The 20,085-nt window shown below is 34.4% G+C and overlaps 1 protein-coding gene across 1 annotated transcript; it reads right to left on the reverse strand.

Moving 5' to 3' along the window:
- Positions 1-2,233: 2,233 nt before the first annotated feature.
- LOC100374426 (glycine receptor subunit alpha-2) lies at positions 2,234-11,446 on the reverse strand. Its single transcript, XM_078010689.2, has 9 exons — positions 11,380-11,446; positions 10,831-10,922; positions 5,957-6,024; positions 5,589-5,812; positions 4,143-4,225; positions 3,824-3,976; positions 3,407-3,636; positions 3,051-3,176; positions 2,234-2,522 (listed from the first exon to the last, which is right to left on the reverse strand). The coding sequence occupies exons 1-9, from the start codon at positions 11,421-11,423 to the stop codon at positions 2,337-2,339; spliced, it is 1,206 nt and encodes a 401-aa protein (XP_077866815.2). The 5' UTR covers positions 11,424-11,446; the 3' UTR covers positions 2,234-2,336.
- Positions 11,447-20,085: the final 8,639 nt, after the last annotated feature.

Here is a 20,085-nt window from a genome sequence, read left to right on the forward strand (position 1 = left end):
GAAATATTCGAAATGACAGTCATTTTGCATTACATAAAATACTTGAAAAAATGAGTGGCACTTCATTGAAATTCGTACTGTAAATAAAATGTTTGTTATTGAAAATCACGAATTGTAAGTTAAAGAATTTGCTTCAAACATTTTAAGGCCAGACTTTTTATATCCCTTGTTTCGCGAACCCGCTGAATGAACAGGAGCCAAAAATGAAATAAAAATAAAATTTTATTTCAGCGTAATTTCTCGCGCCAGCCGACTTGTAAGTGCAAAAAAATGCTAAAAAAAAATGTTATCTTCATTTTTTTCCGCCCGCCGCATAACAAACCCAAGTTGCATTTTCGTAGGAGTATCATGATTAAAGTACCGAAGTCTCGCGCAGATTATTTCATTTCTTCTCTCCGATCAATGGTCTCACTTACAATTCTTTGAGAATCACACAAATCTAATGGAAACAAAGAATTAATTTTTTTTTTGCCCTCCTCAAAAAAAATGCCTTATAAAAACTCGAGAAACAAGGAATAAAAAAAGTCTGGCCTAATTATCCGGGCAATTAAATATGGTTATTAATGGCTCATAACTGTTGAGTATCCCAACTTTGATATTCTATTCTGACGTCATAGTGCTCTACTAATATGATCTACTGCAATACTCTGCTATACTAAACCATACTTGCTGCGATATCTCATGAGGCACCATACTTGCTGCGATATCTCATGAGGCACCATACCATTTTAGGTATTCCACTCGTATAACTTGGTTAAAAACCTTACGCCAATGCCAACACTGGTAGCCTACTCTAATAAGTTAATATGATTCCCTACACTGATAACTTGATGTGGTTCCTACTTTGACCTTGATTTAATACCCAACTTTGATACTTTGATATGATATCCTACATTGATACCTTGATATAATAATATACTCTGATACTCTGATGTGCTAACCTACTCTGATAACATGATGTTATAACCTGTTCTGATAACTCGATATGATAACCTGATTTGATACCTTGATACGATACCTTACTCTGACCTTGATTTGATACCATACTCTGATCTTGATATGATATGATACTATACTTTGGAACCATGATAATAATACCATTCTCCGATACCTTGATATGATACACTACTCTGATACCTTGATATGATACACTACTCTAATACCTTGTTATGATACCCCAATTTGAGATCTTGATTCGATAAACCACTTTGATACCTTGATATGATGCCCTACTTTGATACCTTGATATGATATCCTACTATAATACTTTGATATCATAGGCTACTCTGACACCTTACAATTATATCTTACTCTGATACTTTGATGTGATGCCCTATTTTGATACCTTGATATGATACCCTACTCTGACCTTGATTTAATACCCTACTCTGACCTTGATTTGATACTCTACTCTGATACCTTGATGTGATTGCCTACTGTGATACTTGATTAGAATACCTACCCTGATACCTTGATGTGATAACCTCATCTGATACTTTGATATGATACCCTTGATATGATATGGTATCCAACTGCGATACCTTGATACGGTACCTACTTTGATACCTTGATATGATAGCCTAATTTTATACCTTGATATAATATCCTACTCTAATACCTTGATATCATACCCTAGTCTGATACCTTGATATGATACCCTACACTAATACATTGATATGATACCCTATTTTGATACCTTGATATGATATCTTACTTTGATACCTTGATGTGATAACCTACTGAGACATGGATTTTACATTCTAGGCATACTGAACAAGATATTTTTTGCGGCGCTATTTACATTTACATCATTCGTGTACATTTACATTATGTGAATCCATTTTTCATCCCAAAAGAACTATGAGTTGCTTAATACAGGAGAATGCGAAGAACAATAAAACCTTATCATAATTAATCATTGAATTCTTTTAGCGTGCACTCGCAATGACGTTATACTGGAGACAGTCCAAGTTGGCTCTAAAGTAGTAGGAACATTTCAAGATATATTAAACACGTTGAAATTAAAGCGGTAGAGTCGTCACCTGCGCATGCGTCAGATGGCCATAGCGAGTCATTGTTGACAAGCAAGCGTCTACCCATGAACCTTTGCGTTTTTAGCGTGAGTTGTTATCGTCGCTTGAGACTCAATTCCCGCGCGTGCGCAGGTGACGGCCCTTCCGCTTTAACCGACGGTGATTTATACAATTTAGTTTTTTTCTGAATTCATGAGTACTAGTGCCATCGAGTTACATTGTTTACTACAATATCAACATACATTACGTACAGAGGGTGTTTGTGATTGGTGTTAAGACATCACGTGGTTGATATAATTGCATCTAACACAGATAGATCAACCAATAAAACACATTAAACACCATAAATGTGATAGGAAATACAATTCGACTGTAATAATCAATACGTTGTGGTCTTACGTGACATATAACATCATACTGATTGGATTTGCTCACAGAGGTTTCAAAATCCGATTCGGTGCTAGGGTTTTTGCTTACTGCTCGGTTTACCTACAGAAAATCAAATAAATAAGCGTTTGTCACTCAAAACATAGAAAACTCACAATACGTTTACCTTATTTTTTCTATAATTTTGATCGAAATCTGTCGTCACAGAAGAAGTATGCTCATTTGTTTCAAAAATATATCAATAAAATTATAGAAAAATACTAACAAATGAGCAGTATATTGCACGCAAAATTTCACACGAAGAATTAAACCTTCAGTTTGTGTAACCGAACGAATAATTGACTGATAATTTTAGTTGTTGAGATTATGTAATGATCCAAACAGTTTTTTAACATACTGAAATATACTATTGCGTATGAAGGGAGAACCAAATTATTAAGACAAGAGATATTTTTCACACTAAGTGTATGTGTTGGTGAACAAGTAGGGGTTATGCACATTTCACATTCATGTAATATTATTAAAAAAATAATATTTAAAAAACGAATCATGCTGTTCGAAACATCAACAGATATTTCAATAACCTAGTAGGTGATGATGATTTACAAAACTGTCTCCAGTTAAACATACCATTTCTAGTGATTGTTCATTTTGATTTTGCATTTTAATCTTCAAACTAATAAAGTTAACAGCGGCGTATTCTACTAGGGCTGCGAATACGAAGACGAGACATGATGACATCCACACATCCGAAGCCTGAAATAAAAATTTAGATTTTGATAAGTAGAAAACAAAAAGCACAGTAGTGACCATAATATGGTAAATCTAGATGTTTTAGAAGTCAGCGATGTTGTAGTGACTTGAATTGCCAGACATCTACAGATAAAATAAAACACACACACACACACACACGCGCAAAAAAACGTATGATTACAAGAGAACACAGAAGATAATTCATTTATATATTGCTCTACTGTTCAGTTTACCTTCATATGCGCTATGTTTGGTGCCTTAGCCTGAATTCCATTCATCTGTGTACACAATGTCAACAGTGCCATCATCACGAGTGACACACGGGCCGGTTCACAGTTCGGGTTGATCCAAAATGAAAACCACGATACTATGACAATCAATGTGCTTGGAACATAAGCGGACATGATAAAAATCTCTTGCTGTCTTCGTAATCTGAGTTTGGCTATAAGGTACGAGAAATTACCTGCGGTAAAACAATAAAGCACATGTTCTTTTTTTATTTCCAACACACTGTAGATAAGTATGTATATGTCAAATTATAAATTCATATTATAGTACTGGTCAATACTGTAACACTCACATAACGATAATATAACATATGGAAATGACGCAACGTAAATTTCAATCTAATATTCTAATGATCGAATTACCGGTTGCATAGTGTCTTGTTGTTCGGGATCTGTCTGGCTCCATATCTTTAAATGTAAATTGTGGTAATGATATTCCCTCCTGCACTCCCAAAGCTTCAAGATCATCGTCCTCTGGTGCCCATTGCAGAATCAAGTCATCAGTTGTATAAGTAACTTGGAAAATATGCATAATATGAATGAATTGATAATTAGGTGATCTTACCCCTTCGTTCTACAATATCCACCATATATATTGAATATGATTTACTTAATATTGCCATATGCCGTCTACGAACATATAATCAACAAATAAGTATAACTGTCGGAGTGTAATACTCACAGCTTTCTATTTCCATATTGCATGTCTGTTCATCCATTGGATAGCGTTCTAATTTCATCATGCATCCCAATTTTATCGTAAATCTGCCAAAATAAACACATTTATTTTAACATATTTTTTTTAATTTGATTTAATTTCGTTTTAATTATATAAACACACAACACACAGAAGATTGCATTACATAGTAGTGAATAGAGAGAAATATAAAAGAAAAGATAGAAAAGAATAAAAGATGAATAAATACAAATTCGATCTGGTATATCATTTAATTATATTTGTCCAATATTTATCCAATTATCTTGTGGTTCCCATTTCTGTTAATATATGAGTTCTTTGTTTTCTAATTCAATATTTCTATTTTCCCTGACCCAACTTTAATATGCGTATTTTGTTAGATAAATCTTTTGATTATTTTCCAGTTATACAGTTTTACATTAGTTGTTAGGACTCTATAAATAATTTTGTATTGGAATCTAAGATCTGTGGAAGTTGTTGTCTTGAAAGGTAATTTGAAAATCACATTATAACCACTTTGTTTAATCCTATACAATTGTCGGAGATATTTTGCTATGTTTGGTTATTCAATGTTTATACACCTTGTTGCTAGTCAGTGTAATTTTAACATACTTAGATTTCCATTTGACTTTATTTTGAAAAACAGACCACTCATTGGTATTAGCATGAATGTTCTCCTATCATCAGTTATTGCAGATATTAGAAAGATGAAATAGATCACTTTTACCTTTCAATATTGACAGTCATGAAAGTTTCCATAGAAATTAATTAAATATATAATTCTTAGTAGTTTTTTTCTTGCCTACGAACTTTTCAGATATATTGTACGATAGACAATTTTTAAAAATATATTTTATATTTCTATCAATTTCAGATGTTGTATGATTTAAAGATGACCATCCCCGCATAATATCATAGTAAATGGGTGGAATTTTATTTTCAATTCGATTTCGTCGTAGTAGCCCCAAAACACAACTTTTTTAAAAAAAACAACACTTTAATATATCCTTCCATCCGGCTTGACTTCCAGAAACAAACCATCTAACCCACATAATCTGCTGTGCTTTAGAAAAGAGTCCATTTCAATCATATTTAACCCACCCTTTTCAATATCTGAAATAAGGGTGTTGCTTTTTAATTTTATCCTTTCCATCCCATTTCAAATAAAATTGTAAATAATAATATTGTTTTTTTTATAATTGATTTTGACATTAATTGATATTAAATATATGAATTGGGAAATGATCTGTATGTTTTCAATTATAACGCGAGATCTCGCAGTGCACAGCGTGCTCCTACTAAAGAGATATATACAACGACGCGTGATATAGATTTGACGAATCGCAGTACAGTATGAGTGTTGGATGTAAGATAACAGGAAATGGGGAATTATACACACATTGCATATATACTAAGTTACCGGAATCCTACCTTGCGCTATGCAGAACAGTTCCATCAGGGTAAATCCTTAGCAGAATATTCTCCGTAGTCAGTTTATGGAAGTGTCCAGACTTCTCATCTGGGAAAAAGAGCGGTGGTACCCAGACTTCTTTTACTCCATCCGAATGTAATGTTATTGTGTGGTTTGGAGCACCATTATATTGTAATCTAGGATCGTTCCAACGTGTGCGCAGAAATATTGTAGTTGTATAATCCTAGGAAAAAGACAAAGTAGTACCGTCGTTGGAATTTTACTTATTGACGTTTGAATATTCATGCTTGTACATTTCGGCTTCAACAAACGCATACTGTATATTCTAAAACAATGATATTTATATTTATATTATACTGATACTCACCATTCCTTTATCTGTGGATGAATAGAAGTTATTAATATGGATGCTTGTCGTTACAATCACTGGTGGTCCTGTAGTAAAGAGAAAACATAACGCGTATACATCTGAACCGAACAGTAATAAAACAATATGTTTTAGACATTGTGAAATTCATTTGTTTTTATGAAAACAAAGTAAGTAAAATCATATTTATTGTAGTTATTGTTCATACATGAGTTGTTGAACACACTACATAGTTTGTAATTCAGCTTCTTCTGTCATAATTCATAAAAATAATTTTCTGTAATATTCGTGTGTGATCGGTAATTATTAAAATTATTCATGGGTGCATAGAAAATACATTTCGTTATCCTTAATATAGATTTCTGAATTATCTTGTCAAGATCAGTTTTTATCAGTTTTTCCCCCACAAAACAAAAGAATTTCCTAATGTCGAAAACGGAATGTTTTTGTCGTAGTGTTAATAGAACATAGAGTACCCATTTGTTTGAAAATATTTGTACTAATGGTACGTGATTGAAATGCTCAATCTTTAATTAAAGCCACATCTCCAACAGCATAGAAGGTGGTGGTACATCATAATGATTAGAGAACGTAAATAGGGAATGATACGGAATCGACAGAATACAGAATTAATGCTCAGAATATACACCAGTAAATGTTCTCATATTTTCCAGTCTGTCGATTATGTCAGCAGAGAATTCCAATTCAAATTCAACTTCGAGCAAACAAATCTATGGAACATGTTTGCTATATGTTACAAACGATGTCAGCATGTAAATTCAGGTTCAAAATCAAATCACTTGCTTTTGCAACATACGTTAGCCCTCCTATTTCACGCTCCATGCAAGATTTCGTAGTGAACGGAAAATAAACTTTTATGCACATACCAAATTCCCAGATGCACGTGTGATATTGTGCACATGGCTTAAACCATTTGGGTTAGGTATAACAGTTGTTTAACAAAAAGTTGCATTCGTCATTGAGCGTTATGGCTAAAACGAAATTAAATAATCAACCAAATATATTTTGTGGAGCATGCATTTGACAGTGTAATGGTATAGTTAGAAGGCGTTACATTGCTTTATCTGTTGCTAGACAACCAATTGTTGCTTAGCAACCCAGTTGTGCCTGGTAATTGTAACCACGTTTTGGTCTATACTGAATGAAAGAAGTAGCTGGGAAAAACAAACATCAAAACATCCATATTAAATGTCAACATGTTCATATCGACGTGGTTTAACAATCTGTCATTCATTCCTGCTTGCAGCTATATTTATTATTTTTAAAATAATAATCCTAAGCCATAATATCTGTTTTCTAGTATACATTTTTTAGTAAACATAGAATTTTAGGAATTCAAATGTGCTAGTGTGTAATATATACGCATTTACTGCTAGCTTATTATGATGATACGAATGAAAATATTTACTTGTTAGCTGGTCAAGCATCAACGTTATTTAATTATGACTAGTATTATCTGGTCATGTGATTTCACTAATTATGTGCATGTCTAATTCCCAGAGATTCTAGTACTTAACCTACATTTATTTTGTTATATTTAGATTTTAAATTACTGTAAAAATTTAGATGTGTTCGTGGGTATTTGATATTCATTGATCCTGATTGTAAAACTGTACATATCTCGTGACTTAATATTGAATATTGGTGAAAAGTAACCACAGCATCGTGTATATTCTATTAATATACATCTGTCACTGTAAGCGTGTCGTCAGTTCGCGGTATTACACTGGGTATTTCCATCCTACCATATTAGGAAACGCGCATTCCAAATATGGAAAGATTACGCGAGTAAGCGTCCTCTAATAATAATAACAAACGTGGCTGCCCCCAGGGTTGACCGCACCACACAAAGAAGTTCGCGAAATCTGTTTTTAACGTTTTGGTCCCGTGGAGCTCCGCCGATTGCACTAATTAGCTTTCAATTAGGTCATCCGGAAACTTATTTTCTTCTGTCCGAATACGAGCAGGTTCAACTAAAAAAATGTAACTGCCAAACTGTGTTTGAAAAAAATGAATCGTTGCGTAGATATGATGTTATGAATTACGGCGTTATATAATCCAATTATTACTATAATTGTACCTGAGAATATTTGTAAGTTGCGGGCATAATGGTATATGTTATACTGCGTACTGTTTACCGCTGATCCAGCGTTTTATCAAAATTTCAAATTTGCATAGTCACGATGTTACAATTTACGGCGTTATATAATCCCATTGTTACTATAATTATATATGTGAATATTTGCAGAATGCGGACGCAATGGTAATTTCTTTGCAAACTGCGTACCGTCGATTCAGCGTTTTATCAAAGTTGCGTAGTTACGATGTTATGAATGTTTATGAATATTAAAGACTGTTAATCTAATTAATTTTATTATTCCGGTTAATTCTTGATAGTCTGTTGAAGTGTGTATGTGAAAAGTGAGTTTAATATGAACGAAATCTCGGTAAATATTGAGAATTATTGAACTTGCTATCAGTGAAGCATTACTGATTTCACAGTCCCTCTATCTCCGGTCTGAAAACGGCTAATGTCTAAGGTATGAATTACCACCATTGCTCGGACAGCCCGGGGTATGGCTTTCCGCAAAGCATAGTCTCCTGATAGCAGAGCATTCCGTTGAAACAAACGATTCATTATTCCCTGCATATTCCAGTTTTTACAACCGAAAAAGACATTTTTATACTTTATATAAATTTAGAAGCTCAACACAATTCTTTAGACGTCAGATCTTTCTATAGTTGAGTATTGACATTATTATTCGTGAATATCACACTTAAATTTGAGGTACTCTGTCAGGGATCGCAACTTAGAACACTTCTAACAACCTTGACCGGTTGGCCCCTTCTATTCGTCATGTGTTTTTCAGAAAGATCGATGTTTTTTTTCATTTATTGAATAGCTCAAACCTAGTTGTAGTTGCTGGATCTGTTTATTGTGCTTGTATTATTATATTATATACAGTATACGTAAGATATTTAGGCATTCACTTTTTCCGTTCAAAATAAAGATAGCCTCTCGCCGATTCATTGCCATTCAAATTTTCGTGCCATTATTTTTGTTTTCAAGCATATACTTTGAATGTAGTTTACAATGCTAGTGATTCCATGTCTCCAAGAATAACATCCTGCAGTATCAATTCTTTAGCACTACCAGGGAGACTTTTTACTGCCCCGATGAGAATTTATTTACGGGCGCAATTTTGTTTTTGATTTACTGAACTTACTTGACGCGTTGTCAACGGGTTTACCCTTTTATAGTAAGAAAACAGCATTCAACTATAATATTCATTTTGAACACATAAACAAATTTATCTTGCATAAAGTTTCTAGTTGTCTGCAATTCTAGTTGTCTGTTCTTTCATATGTGTGTGTGTGTATAACGCACCTGCACATCGACAAATGTGGTCATTATTGCGTTACTTGGAGAAAGTCATTGACAGGTAATTGAACTTCTAACTAAGATTTAGCAGGGACGCATAGTTCCGTTTTGTCGTCAAAGTATGAGTTTTTATTTCAGTGCGATCCACTAAAGTTCGTTTTTATTTGGAAATAATTGATTTTATTCAAATCACAGTAAGATGTTGTAATAAAAGTCTTTCGATGTTTTACGTTTTACGTGACATAGCAAATATTTTCGGCTCGTGAACTCTACGCAAATACGCAAATTTAACTGACACGTATTTTGACTTCTGTTCCCGATTTTGCATCATGATGGACGCATAGTTCTGTTTTGTCGGCGAAGCACGCATTTTTATTGCAGCGCGATCCACAATAATTCTTTTTTATTATTGGGAAATAATTGTTTACATTAAAATAGTGCTAGCTATAACGCAAGTTGTCCGCTGTTTACAGTGGTAAAGCAACGTAACACAGCAAATATTTACAGCCAGCAATTTTGGGAAATCGACACTTTGAAATAGGTCAGCAGAAACCTTTATACTACGATATCATTAACAATGCATACACGTACGAGCATTCATGTTTTTTTTATTTATTTTTTTAGTTAGTTTTTTTTATAAAGCAATTAATGTTGTTTTAGAGTTAAACAATGGGTTTTCAATTTGTTCCAGTCAGCTCTAGAAAAGGAGGCTCTGCACTGACTGTCAGCTCGGGAATATTCTTACATAAATTTGCATTTTGCTCGGAGCTATTTTGAGTTCAATTAATTTTCTAAGTAAATCGACCTTGAATCAGCAACATTCAACATTTGTCCACAGTTGAAGTAGCTTTACAAGTTATACGCGTACCTGGAATGCAATTGTCGTCAATGCACGAACAACACCTAGTCTCACCTTCCATTTCAAAGAAAATAAGTTGGTGTATCATGTGTATGAACAAATAATTTAATCTAGTGGCCTAAACTGACGAGAAAGATATTTGCTGGTAGTTTCATTACTGTGTTGATTTCATATGACCTAGGCAACATGCGATAATTATAGCTAATGAATTATGAATACCGGGCAGTCGACTGTGAAAGAACAATATTATTATACAGCTTCGGATGTATATGTTACAGCGTAAACAGTTTCGCCCACAAATGTTCGAGAAATGTGCATGTATTTATTGAATATTTGCATACATTTGAACTAATTCCGCCGACCTGAAACGAAACCATCTCGCGTGTCAATCCAAACAATTATATTTAGAACCAGCATGGTGATCAAACTGATTTACGACATCACATTGGGGTCATCGCTATTATTATCAGCATTATTTCCCGTAGATCTCGCGATGAAATCATTAATAATATAGCATACAATATTTCGTATTAACTATACGCCTAAAATATTATATTTTCCGCGGATGCATTCTAAAGAAAATATATATGATACACAAGGGTCAAAACTTACCTTCCATGTTTGGTCTTAAGATCTTGTCATAGCCTGTTAACATGTCACTTATTCCTCTTCTTGTAGTGGCATTTTCCGTTAAAACTGCGTCGCTAAAGAAATATATAACCACTGAAATGTCACATAGAAATAAATAAAAACAACAATTATAGACACCTTGCTCTGCAATCAGTATTCATATTTACCATTTACTAGACTGTATCAATGTTTTTTTGTTTTATTCGCAGCTTACAAATGTTAAAAACAGTGATCGTAATCGAACGAATGTAGAAAGATTTTGGAACGTTTGTTTATAGAGCATCTGATATTTCTTGCTCATATTTTAGTGTGAGTTCACTATGACGGAAAAAAATGTTAGTTCGTAACGCAGTGATGCAACTTAATTTCAGTCACTCACTACATTGTTTCAACGTCGGATGTAAACAAAGAAAAAAGTGTTCGAAGGTAGCGAACATATATCGCATATTTTACAAATGAGGAAGACATTCAAACGTGATCTTAGCATTTATTATTGGCGGTATTATGAACAGGGGTAAAGATAAATCTTACCAGTACAGGAGAATGACTAGTAGCAGGTACACGTTATACACCATGGTCGGTATGATATCTAGGTATGTTATGGTAATTTGATCCTACCAGCAAATACAAAAAGGTCAAGTGCATGTAAGCGTTTCGTTCTAGGTCAAGTAATCTATATGGGTTGATGATACAGGGATGGACATACCGTAGTAACGCAGTTTTGCGGAAAAAATATGAATCAACAATTTAGTATCAACTATGTCAAAACTGAAGGATTTAAGTTTAGCTGAATTTGTTTATTTCTTGTGCTACATTTTTACTCTGTAGCGCCGAGCTGAGTCTGATGATGGTGTTTAAAACGAATTTCAAAATTAATCTGCACCAAATTGTATCAATGTTCGAAAGTGTTTGTTAAATCTGTTACTTTGCGAGGATTTCATAAGATTTCAAACTCAAATGCGGATGTTTATATGATGTTGTTTTTCAGTTCAGCAACTAATACATTCGTATATTATAAGAGCCGAAATGTACAATAGGAACATGACTGAGTGTGGTACTTACCGTGAACGTTGTTTATCAATGGCCAGAACATTGGAAGTAACGTGACTTCATACAATAACTAATATTTGCATATGATGAAATATTAATAAGATGTATGTCTTGTCGGACTAGTCATTAAGTATGGTTATTAATAATACAGATAATTATTGAGTTGCCAGTAAAGAGATGTGTACATCATGCATTTCACCAAACTAACATCGTTGAAAAATAGAGACTGAATAATCGTCATAAAGGTCGTACTACGTACTGCAACAAAATGTTACTGAACATAGGATATATATGTACAGATAAATTTAGGTTATTCGGCCCGCACAAGTAAACGGCCTAGTTTCGAGGACGGGAAGATTTGATGATTTTATGTTGTATAGTAATGGTTGGTAGTATTTTTACATGACCAGCTTTAGATTGTATCGCTTGGTGGCCGGGTCATGGTTTTCAAGAAAGCCACACATTTGTTGGCAACTACTAAGAAATATTGACATTTAAAAAAAATTACGTGTTTAATACAACTTACCATTCAATTTGTTTGAATACCCTATAATTAGTTGACATATTTATATAACATTTCAATTACCGTGAAATTATATTACTAATTCAATATTTATATTGTGTCGTCACACCATGGTATTAATAACCAAGAATAATTAAATGGGTCATAAATGTAAATTCACAACCAAATCACGCTGCAAGCAGCCACGCAGGTGTTACGAGTTACATTATCACTACAATTACAGTATAATTTAGCCTGTTAGGCACGGTGGTGATGACCAAGTACAATAAGTGTTTTCCACAATTAACGTATACTTTACAAACACCACATACCTGTAAAACAATGGGAGGATAGAGCATTTTCTGTTCTGTTTGCTTATCATTCAAAACAGACACCAAACCTCACGGCAAAAATGATGTGCTTTGCTGATATATACTACAAACTATCTGTCAAATGATATGTTGAGCAGTCTGTGATTTTTGAACATTTTGTGAGTTTCTAATTTGACAACTGATCTATGCGAGCTATTATACAACTTATCAAATGCACATATGTATAATTGTGTGAATAATGTCGGCGTTAGTGGTTGAAGAAAACGAGTTATTGATCAGCTTAATAAATCAAATGTGATTGAACAGTGTATTTTCGACCGTCTACAAATAAAAAGTAATACACCATTTATGTTTACATTAGGGAGGTGATCAAACCCAAACCAGCGGTTTCCGGCCGGTATACGCGCAGATCCAAGGAGCTCCGCCGATTTCACTAATTTTAATTAGGTCACTCAATTAGGCATTTCTTCTATGCGAATACGAGCAGGTGCAACTAGAATATATAACTGCCAAACGTCTGTGATTGAAAAATTCATAGAGACGAAATTCCCGTCCTGTTTGAGAATTTCAATTTGTGTTAGTGCCCGAGCGTCCAAGTCAACGAAAACGTCTTAATTATATTCACGCAGTTAGTTCTCGATGCTTTGATGGTTTCTCCAGAAAAATTAATCGTTGCGTTGTCATGATGTTATGATATATGGCGTTATATAATCCCATTGTTACTATAATTATAGCTGTGAATATTTGCAGAATGCGGGCATAATGGTATATTTTATACTCTGGAAATTGTGTACCGCCGATCCAGCGTTTTATCAAATTTGCGTATTTACAATGTTATGAATAATAAAGAGTGCTAATCTACATTTTATTATTCCGGTTAATGTTTGATAGTCTGCTGAAGTGTGTTTGTAAAAGGTGAGTTTAATATCAACGAAATCTCAGTAAATATTAAGAATTATTAAATTTGCATTACTGATATCACACGCCATCTATCTTTGGTCTAGAAACGGCTATTGTTCAAGGTGTTAACCCCCCCCCCCCCCCACACACACACACATCTCGGGGCTCAGACTCAGACGGTCCGGGGTATGGCTTTCTGCGAAGCAGAGCATTCCGTTGAAACGATCGATTCTTTGTTTCCTGCATATTCTAGCTTTTACAACCGTAAAAGACCATACATTTTGATACTTAATAACAATTTAATGACTAACACAATTCTTTAGCCGGCAAGTCTTTCTACAGGTAGCATATTGACATTATTATTCGTAAATATCGCACTTAAATTTGAGGTACTCTGTCAGGGATCGCAACTCTTCTAAAAAACCCTTTTATTCGTCATGTGTTGAATGTGTGAAAATTTATTGGATAGCTTAAACCTAGTTGATCGGTTTATTGTGTTTTATGATATCTCGCCGATTTATTGCTTTTTTCGTGTCATTATTTTTGTTTTTAAACAAAACATTTGGAATGTAGTTTACAATACTGGTGACATGTCTCTAAGAATAACATCTTGCAGTATAAATTCTTTAGCACTTCCAGGAATTGAGTAGGCAGACTTTTTATTGCCCCGATGGGAATTTATCAAATCGTGCGTTAACCATAGTAAGCAGCGTGCATCATCTCTTATACCTGCACTGACGTGATGCACGCTTTAGAAAACTACTAGTGTTAAACGTAAACACACGTAAATGTAACAAGAAAGACAAGTATTGTACGGTGGAATGTCAATGCAAATTGTGGAAAACCTGTGCAGCCTGTTGCAGAATTGTACTATAATTTGTCTAATATCATCATAAAATCGGAAACTCATAGAAAAAAGTTCGGGTTTGCCTCTAACGTAGTTTCTGTTCAAAGAATTCAAAATCCCCACTACATTGATTTTAAAATTGTCGTAAAATGTGTATGCCGTTGGGCTATACGGTGTAGAAAATAACAAAAGGAACGCAAGCTTTGATCAAAAAAGGTTAGGTAAATATAATGCTGAATTATAGAAATCTTGTAAGTCTGTACGATTGTAATAGACATGCCTTTATAGAACCTCGTAAAGTTGGGTTTGTCACTTATTAGGAAAGCGTTGTAGCTATAGGTCTGATTGTCCTTATTTAGGCTAGCTAACACGATAGAAGTAATGATAGCATGTAATAAAACGCATTTTAACATAAATAGTAGAAGTAGAAATAATAATATTTATTTCAAATGACATCCGTAAGTATTGTATCATGTGATTAAATATTCACGAAGATGTTTGATTCAGTAAATGAAATAAGTGAAAAAAAAATAGGGACAAACGTTTTTTGTTTTGGGGGGGGGATAACAATAAATCACACGAAGTAACGCTAATGGGGTTGACAATGTTTTCAACACATGTGCACGTGGTCCACATTTGAGTAATCGTGACAGGTAAAATTATATGGTGTTAGCTTGCGGGAGAAATCGATCATAGATAGTGATTTCGAGGTGAGTTTAGTCATTTGTATGCGAAATGTTCGCTATAATGAGTAATTACGATTGGAGAACACGATTTTTTCGAGTAATTGCAATGTAAATTATAGTTACCATCATATCCACCGGCCGTGCCAGTCAAGGCCACCGACCGGCGTTTTTAAACAGTTCGTTGACTCGTACTCGACGCAAGAGCGATACGTTGGTCCGACTTTGTACTGACATGGCGGTTAATACATGAATTGATCTAACTATTGTCTTATCTGTTTTTTGAGCAGTCCAGGTTCTCTCGCTATCGGTGTCACCCTGACACCCGGTTACTCGTGTATTCACGCGTTAACACGTCGTGCATGTGTATGTGATACGGCAATATTGCTTATAATGACCATGAAGGTCACGCTTTTACCTCCTTGACGCAATTGTAAATTAATAATGTTTTATCCATTCTGTAATTAATCTTCGAATTCTGAAATGTGTAAGTGTAATGAAAAAAAACAACTCGATGGCCAATATCACATAACATTGAATGAAAATGGATATTACATCGTATATTGCCCACTAAGTGAATATTACATGGGTATACCACATTGGTAACTTCACTGAAACTACTGCGCAACGATACTGCGCATAACAAACTGTAGTTCGCTACCCTGCTGATGCCCTGGCCGCTGTTGCTTTCGGGGTAGCTTTCAATGTTTTGTTTAGGATATTCTTTATAATAAGCAAAAGTTTACCGCAAAGCCGCCATGGAAACGTCGCAGCGGGGATTGATGCGGCGCGTTCTACGCTGTGAGCATTTCTACGCGTTCCACGCGGGTGATAACCGAAAACGATCTAAGCTGTGTGACCTGTGGATAGAAGGTGTGACACGTTCGTGAGAAAGTAATTTCAGTCACATTCGACGGCACTCCTACATTTTTATCTGTATGTAAATATATGTATGCTATTGAGTAATATGTCCCTTGTTATAATAGATAAATTAAAATATTGCACACTTTAAATATAAGTATTGTTATTTTGTGGGAGAGCGGGTGTGAGTAATATATGGTAGTGTAATTGTACATGGTGGATGTCTGTTCGAAGTGATAAAATAAATAACACATGGTCATTACATTTATCAAAAACATTACATGATGCTTCTCAGCTATGCAAACAAATACTGATACAATTGGTTAGATACATTGTTTAAACAAAAGGTAGTGATTACTGATTTTAGATATACACTTTAATACGAAAGAGTTTCACTACAGGAATGTATTAAACGAAAATAAAACATTGTCGATGAATGTCAAGGACATCATGCTGATAAAAATATGTTACAATTCCGAAATGATATGTATTTGTTGCAGCATTTAAATCACCTGTTTATAAAAATTGTCTTTTGAATTTTGATTATGTCTTAAGCTTAAATAAGTCATTCAAGCCCAGATATACTTTCCTTTAAATCTGATGACATTTGATTGTAAACTGGAAAATATGGATGTCGTGAAAACTTTGCACTTTGCCTTTTAATCAATATTTTATTTGATAGTGCTACACTAGTGAAACTGACAGTATTGTTCAAGAACAAAACACAGTTTGAGATTTTGTTTCACCACGAACAATATTGTTGATGTAAAACCAACTTTAATAATCATTCATATATGTAACAGCAACAATTTAGCAGTTCAACGACATAGTCATTAGTAAGTCATCGCTATGGTAATGACAATTGTAGTAGTTTAACGCGTTGCAAGAAGGTAATTTCATATCACAAATGACTAGTCCCATGGTGCATAAATAATTCATAATAATTGTGTATGTAATTATATGTTTAGGTAGTTACCACGGCTGATGAACAGAATTGTCCCCGTGGATTATCATAATTGGATAGTTTCATTATGAACCATGTGTATATAAGTATACATGATGTTCGTATTGTACGAGATTCAACGTAAGCATGTCCAACTCGTTACTGTGTGATTTGCAATGAAAAGGCGATTGCTGTGATCATGTGTGAATCGTATGTTGCTTATAAGTTGTTTTTTGTGTGTCCACCGTACACATTAAGTAAGGCTGTCGTACTCATTTTGTGCGCATAACAAATGTAAAAATGGAGACAATGCTTTCATGTGTAAGCTGGTGATGAATTGAAATGTTTTGAACCAGCCACGGAGGATGAAATAATTAAAATTATAAAAAAATCGTCGTCGGCTTCGTGCGATTTGGACTGTTTACCCACTAATATATTAAAAGATGAAAAGATCCTTTCTATCCTGCTTTCACCTATAACAGATATCATAAATGAATCACTTCGCACTGGAAGTGTTCCTGAGAAAATGAAATGTGCGCTGATTAAACCTCTGCTCAAGAAAGCATCGTTGGATTCAAACATGCTGAAAAATTATCGACCGATTTCTAATTTGTCTTTTATATCTAAAGTCCTTGAACGTGTCGTTGCATCCAGAGTGAAACAACATTTAGAGAATTATTCGTTGTATGAAGAGTTTCAATCAGCGTATCGGACCGCACATAGCACTGAAACGGCTCTTTTGCGGGTCGCTAACGATGTACTATGCAGTATTGATAATTCTAAGAATTCAGTTGCTCTCGTACTTTTGGATCTTTCAGCCGCTTTTGATATTGTGAATCACAGGATTCTCATCGATAGGTTGAGATCAAATTTTGGTTTAAATGGTCTCATCATCAAATGGTTTGAGTCGTATTTGAGTAACCGCATTCAAAAAGTGAAAATTGGAAATGTATTTTCTGATATGACGTCTATATTAGTAACCGGTGTTCCACAGGGCTCCGTCTTAGGGCCATTATTGTTCTCAATGTACATGCGTCCATTGGGCGAGTTATTGCGACGTCACGGCGTAAAATATCTTTTTTACGCCGATGACACACAGATTTATTTATCGGTTTCTGAAGATGATCAAATTCGCGCCCGGGTGATACTTCAGACATGTATTCAAGATGTTAGCGATTGGATGTCTTGTAATTTCCTACTTTTGAATGTGTCGAAAACTGAATTTGTGTGCATGTCGTCTCGGAGATTCTCACAAGACTCGTGTCCTTTGTCTAGTATCGCAATTGGTGAAGAATTGGTTAGTGCTTCGTCAAGTGCTAGAAACTTAGGTGTCTTGTTTGATTCGCAGCTATCTATGGAAACACACATTTCTACTATTTGTAGATCTGGATATTCCCATCTAAGAAATATTAATCGTATTCGTAAATCATTATCCCAATCTGATACTGAAAAGTTGGTACATGCTTTCATATCTTCTCGCTTAGACAGCTGTAATTCATTATTGTCTGGTCTCCCTGTAACTAAGATAAAACCTCTTATTCGTGTACAAAATGCAGCAGCCCGCCTTGTCACTCGTGCTCGAAAATATGACCACATTACAGACATTTTTATTAAACTTCATTGGTTACCAGTTGTACAAAGAATCAATTTCAAATTACTTTTACTAGTGTATAAATCTTTGTATGGTTTTGCCCCAAATTATCTATGTGAATTAATCGAATTTTATGTACCGAGTCGTAGTTTAAGATCTGAATCGAAGTTTCTTATTAAAACTCGTCAGATGTGTAGTAAAAAGTCCAAGGTGTTATACAAAGACCGTGCTTTTGAAAATTTAGGTCCTAAACTTTTTAATGAATTACCTCTGTCTGTTCGTTCTAGTCCTTCAGTAGACATTTTTAAATCCAGACTGAAAACGCACTTATTTAAATGTGCTTTTAATATTTGACTGATTGTTTATTGTATCAGCGCCTTTGATCTTCATATGTTGGAATTGTTGCGCTTAATTAAATAGAGAGTTATTATTATTATTATTAAGCTGTCGTTTTATGTGCTGTACTTGTCATGAATATAGTATGATAGTGTGTTTTGACTTTTTGACCCATAATTACCATATTGATGCAAATTTCCATCTTATTCTACTGCTTTCAACTGCACATTGCCGCTAACAGCTATATTTATACTATTCGTCAGTATACTCTAGGGACAACATGTCTCGTTGGAGAATTACCTTATAATATCAAACACGTCAAATGGCTTAACAAATTATTGACATCTAATCCAAGGCCTAAATAAGAGCTTTAAGAATTGAGCTGTTATATGCATGTGACCTGTCTGCAAATGTAAATTGTTCTAAGTTGTAGGGTTACACCAGATTACATTTTGCTTTTTACACGCAGGCCTGATACATCAGTGGCAGCGGCACCAGGAAATAGCGTTTCAGAGGATCTAGATTTTAGATCTCGCCCCTAATGCAAAATGTCGTGCCGCCGCCTCTGTTCATTGTAATTTGTGAACACTGCGATTTTCGTAATTTTGTAAATAAAACAATTTCATGAAATTTAAATTTTTAAATATAACACCTGTCTAGTTTTGAGTCAAGATTTGATTTGATTATAATAATGTCGAAAATGCAAATCAATGACGACGTTACTACATAGTTCCATTCTAAACGATTATAGGCCACATAGTATGAAAAAACCTACAAACAAACCCAACATGTTACCCAATATATAGTACACAGACAACATGTCGCAGAAGCAAGTCCAAAGTGTTATAGTTCATTTTGTCCAGCGGTTATTATGTTGGTAACATTAAAACATTATCCTAATTTAAAAAAAAAATAAAAAATAGAAAACAATTGCTTTCATCCACGCATTTTCTTTAAAAAAACATTCAATCAGTAGAAAAAAAAATGCAGAAGCAGTATTCAGATTCACGAAGTTGTTTGGATCACTGCGTCAAGGAATCACTGCTTACTTCGACTATGAGGCTATTTTCACTGTGTACACTTCTGCAACGGCAAGAGAGAAGCAGTATATAGTGCGGATATTAATGTGGAAATTGTCAAGGGCACATTTAGTCTGAAATACTACTGTTTCCTCCACAAAACAAGAAACTTT

The sequence above is a fragment of the Saccoglossus kowalevskii genome, chromosome 14 (assembly GCF_978046115.1).
Source record: "Saccoglossus kowalevskii chromosome 14, keSacKowa6.1, whole genome shotgun sequence".
Lineage (NCBI taxonomy): Eukaryota > Metazoa > Hemichordata > Enteropneusta > Harrimaniidae > Saccoglossus > Saccoglossus kowalevskii.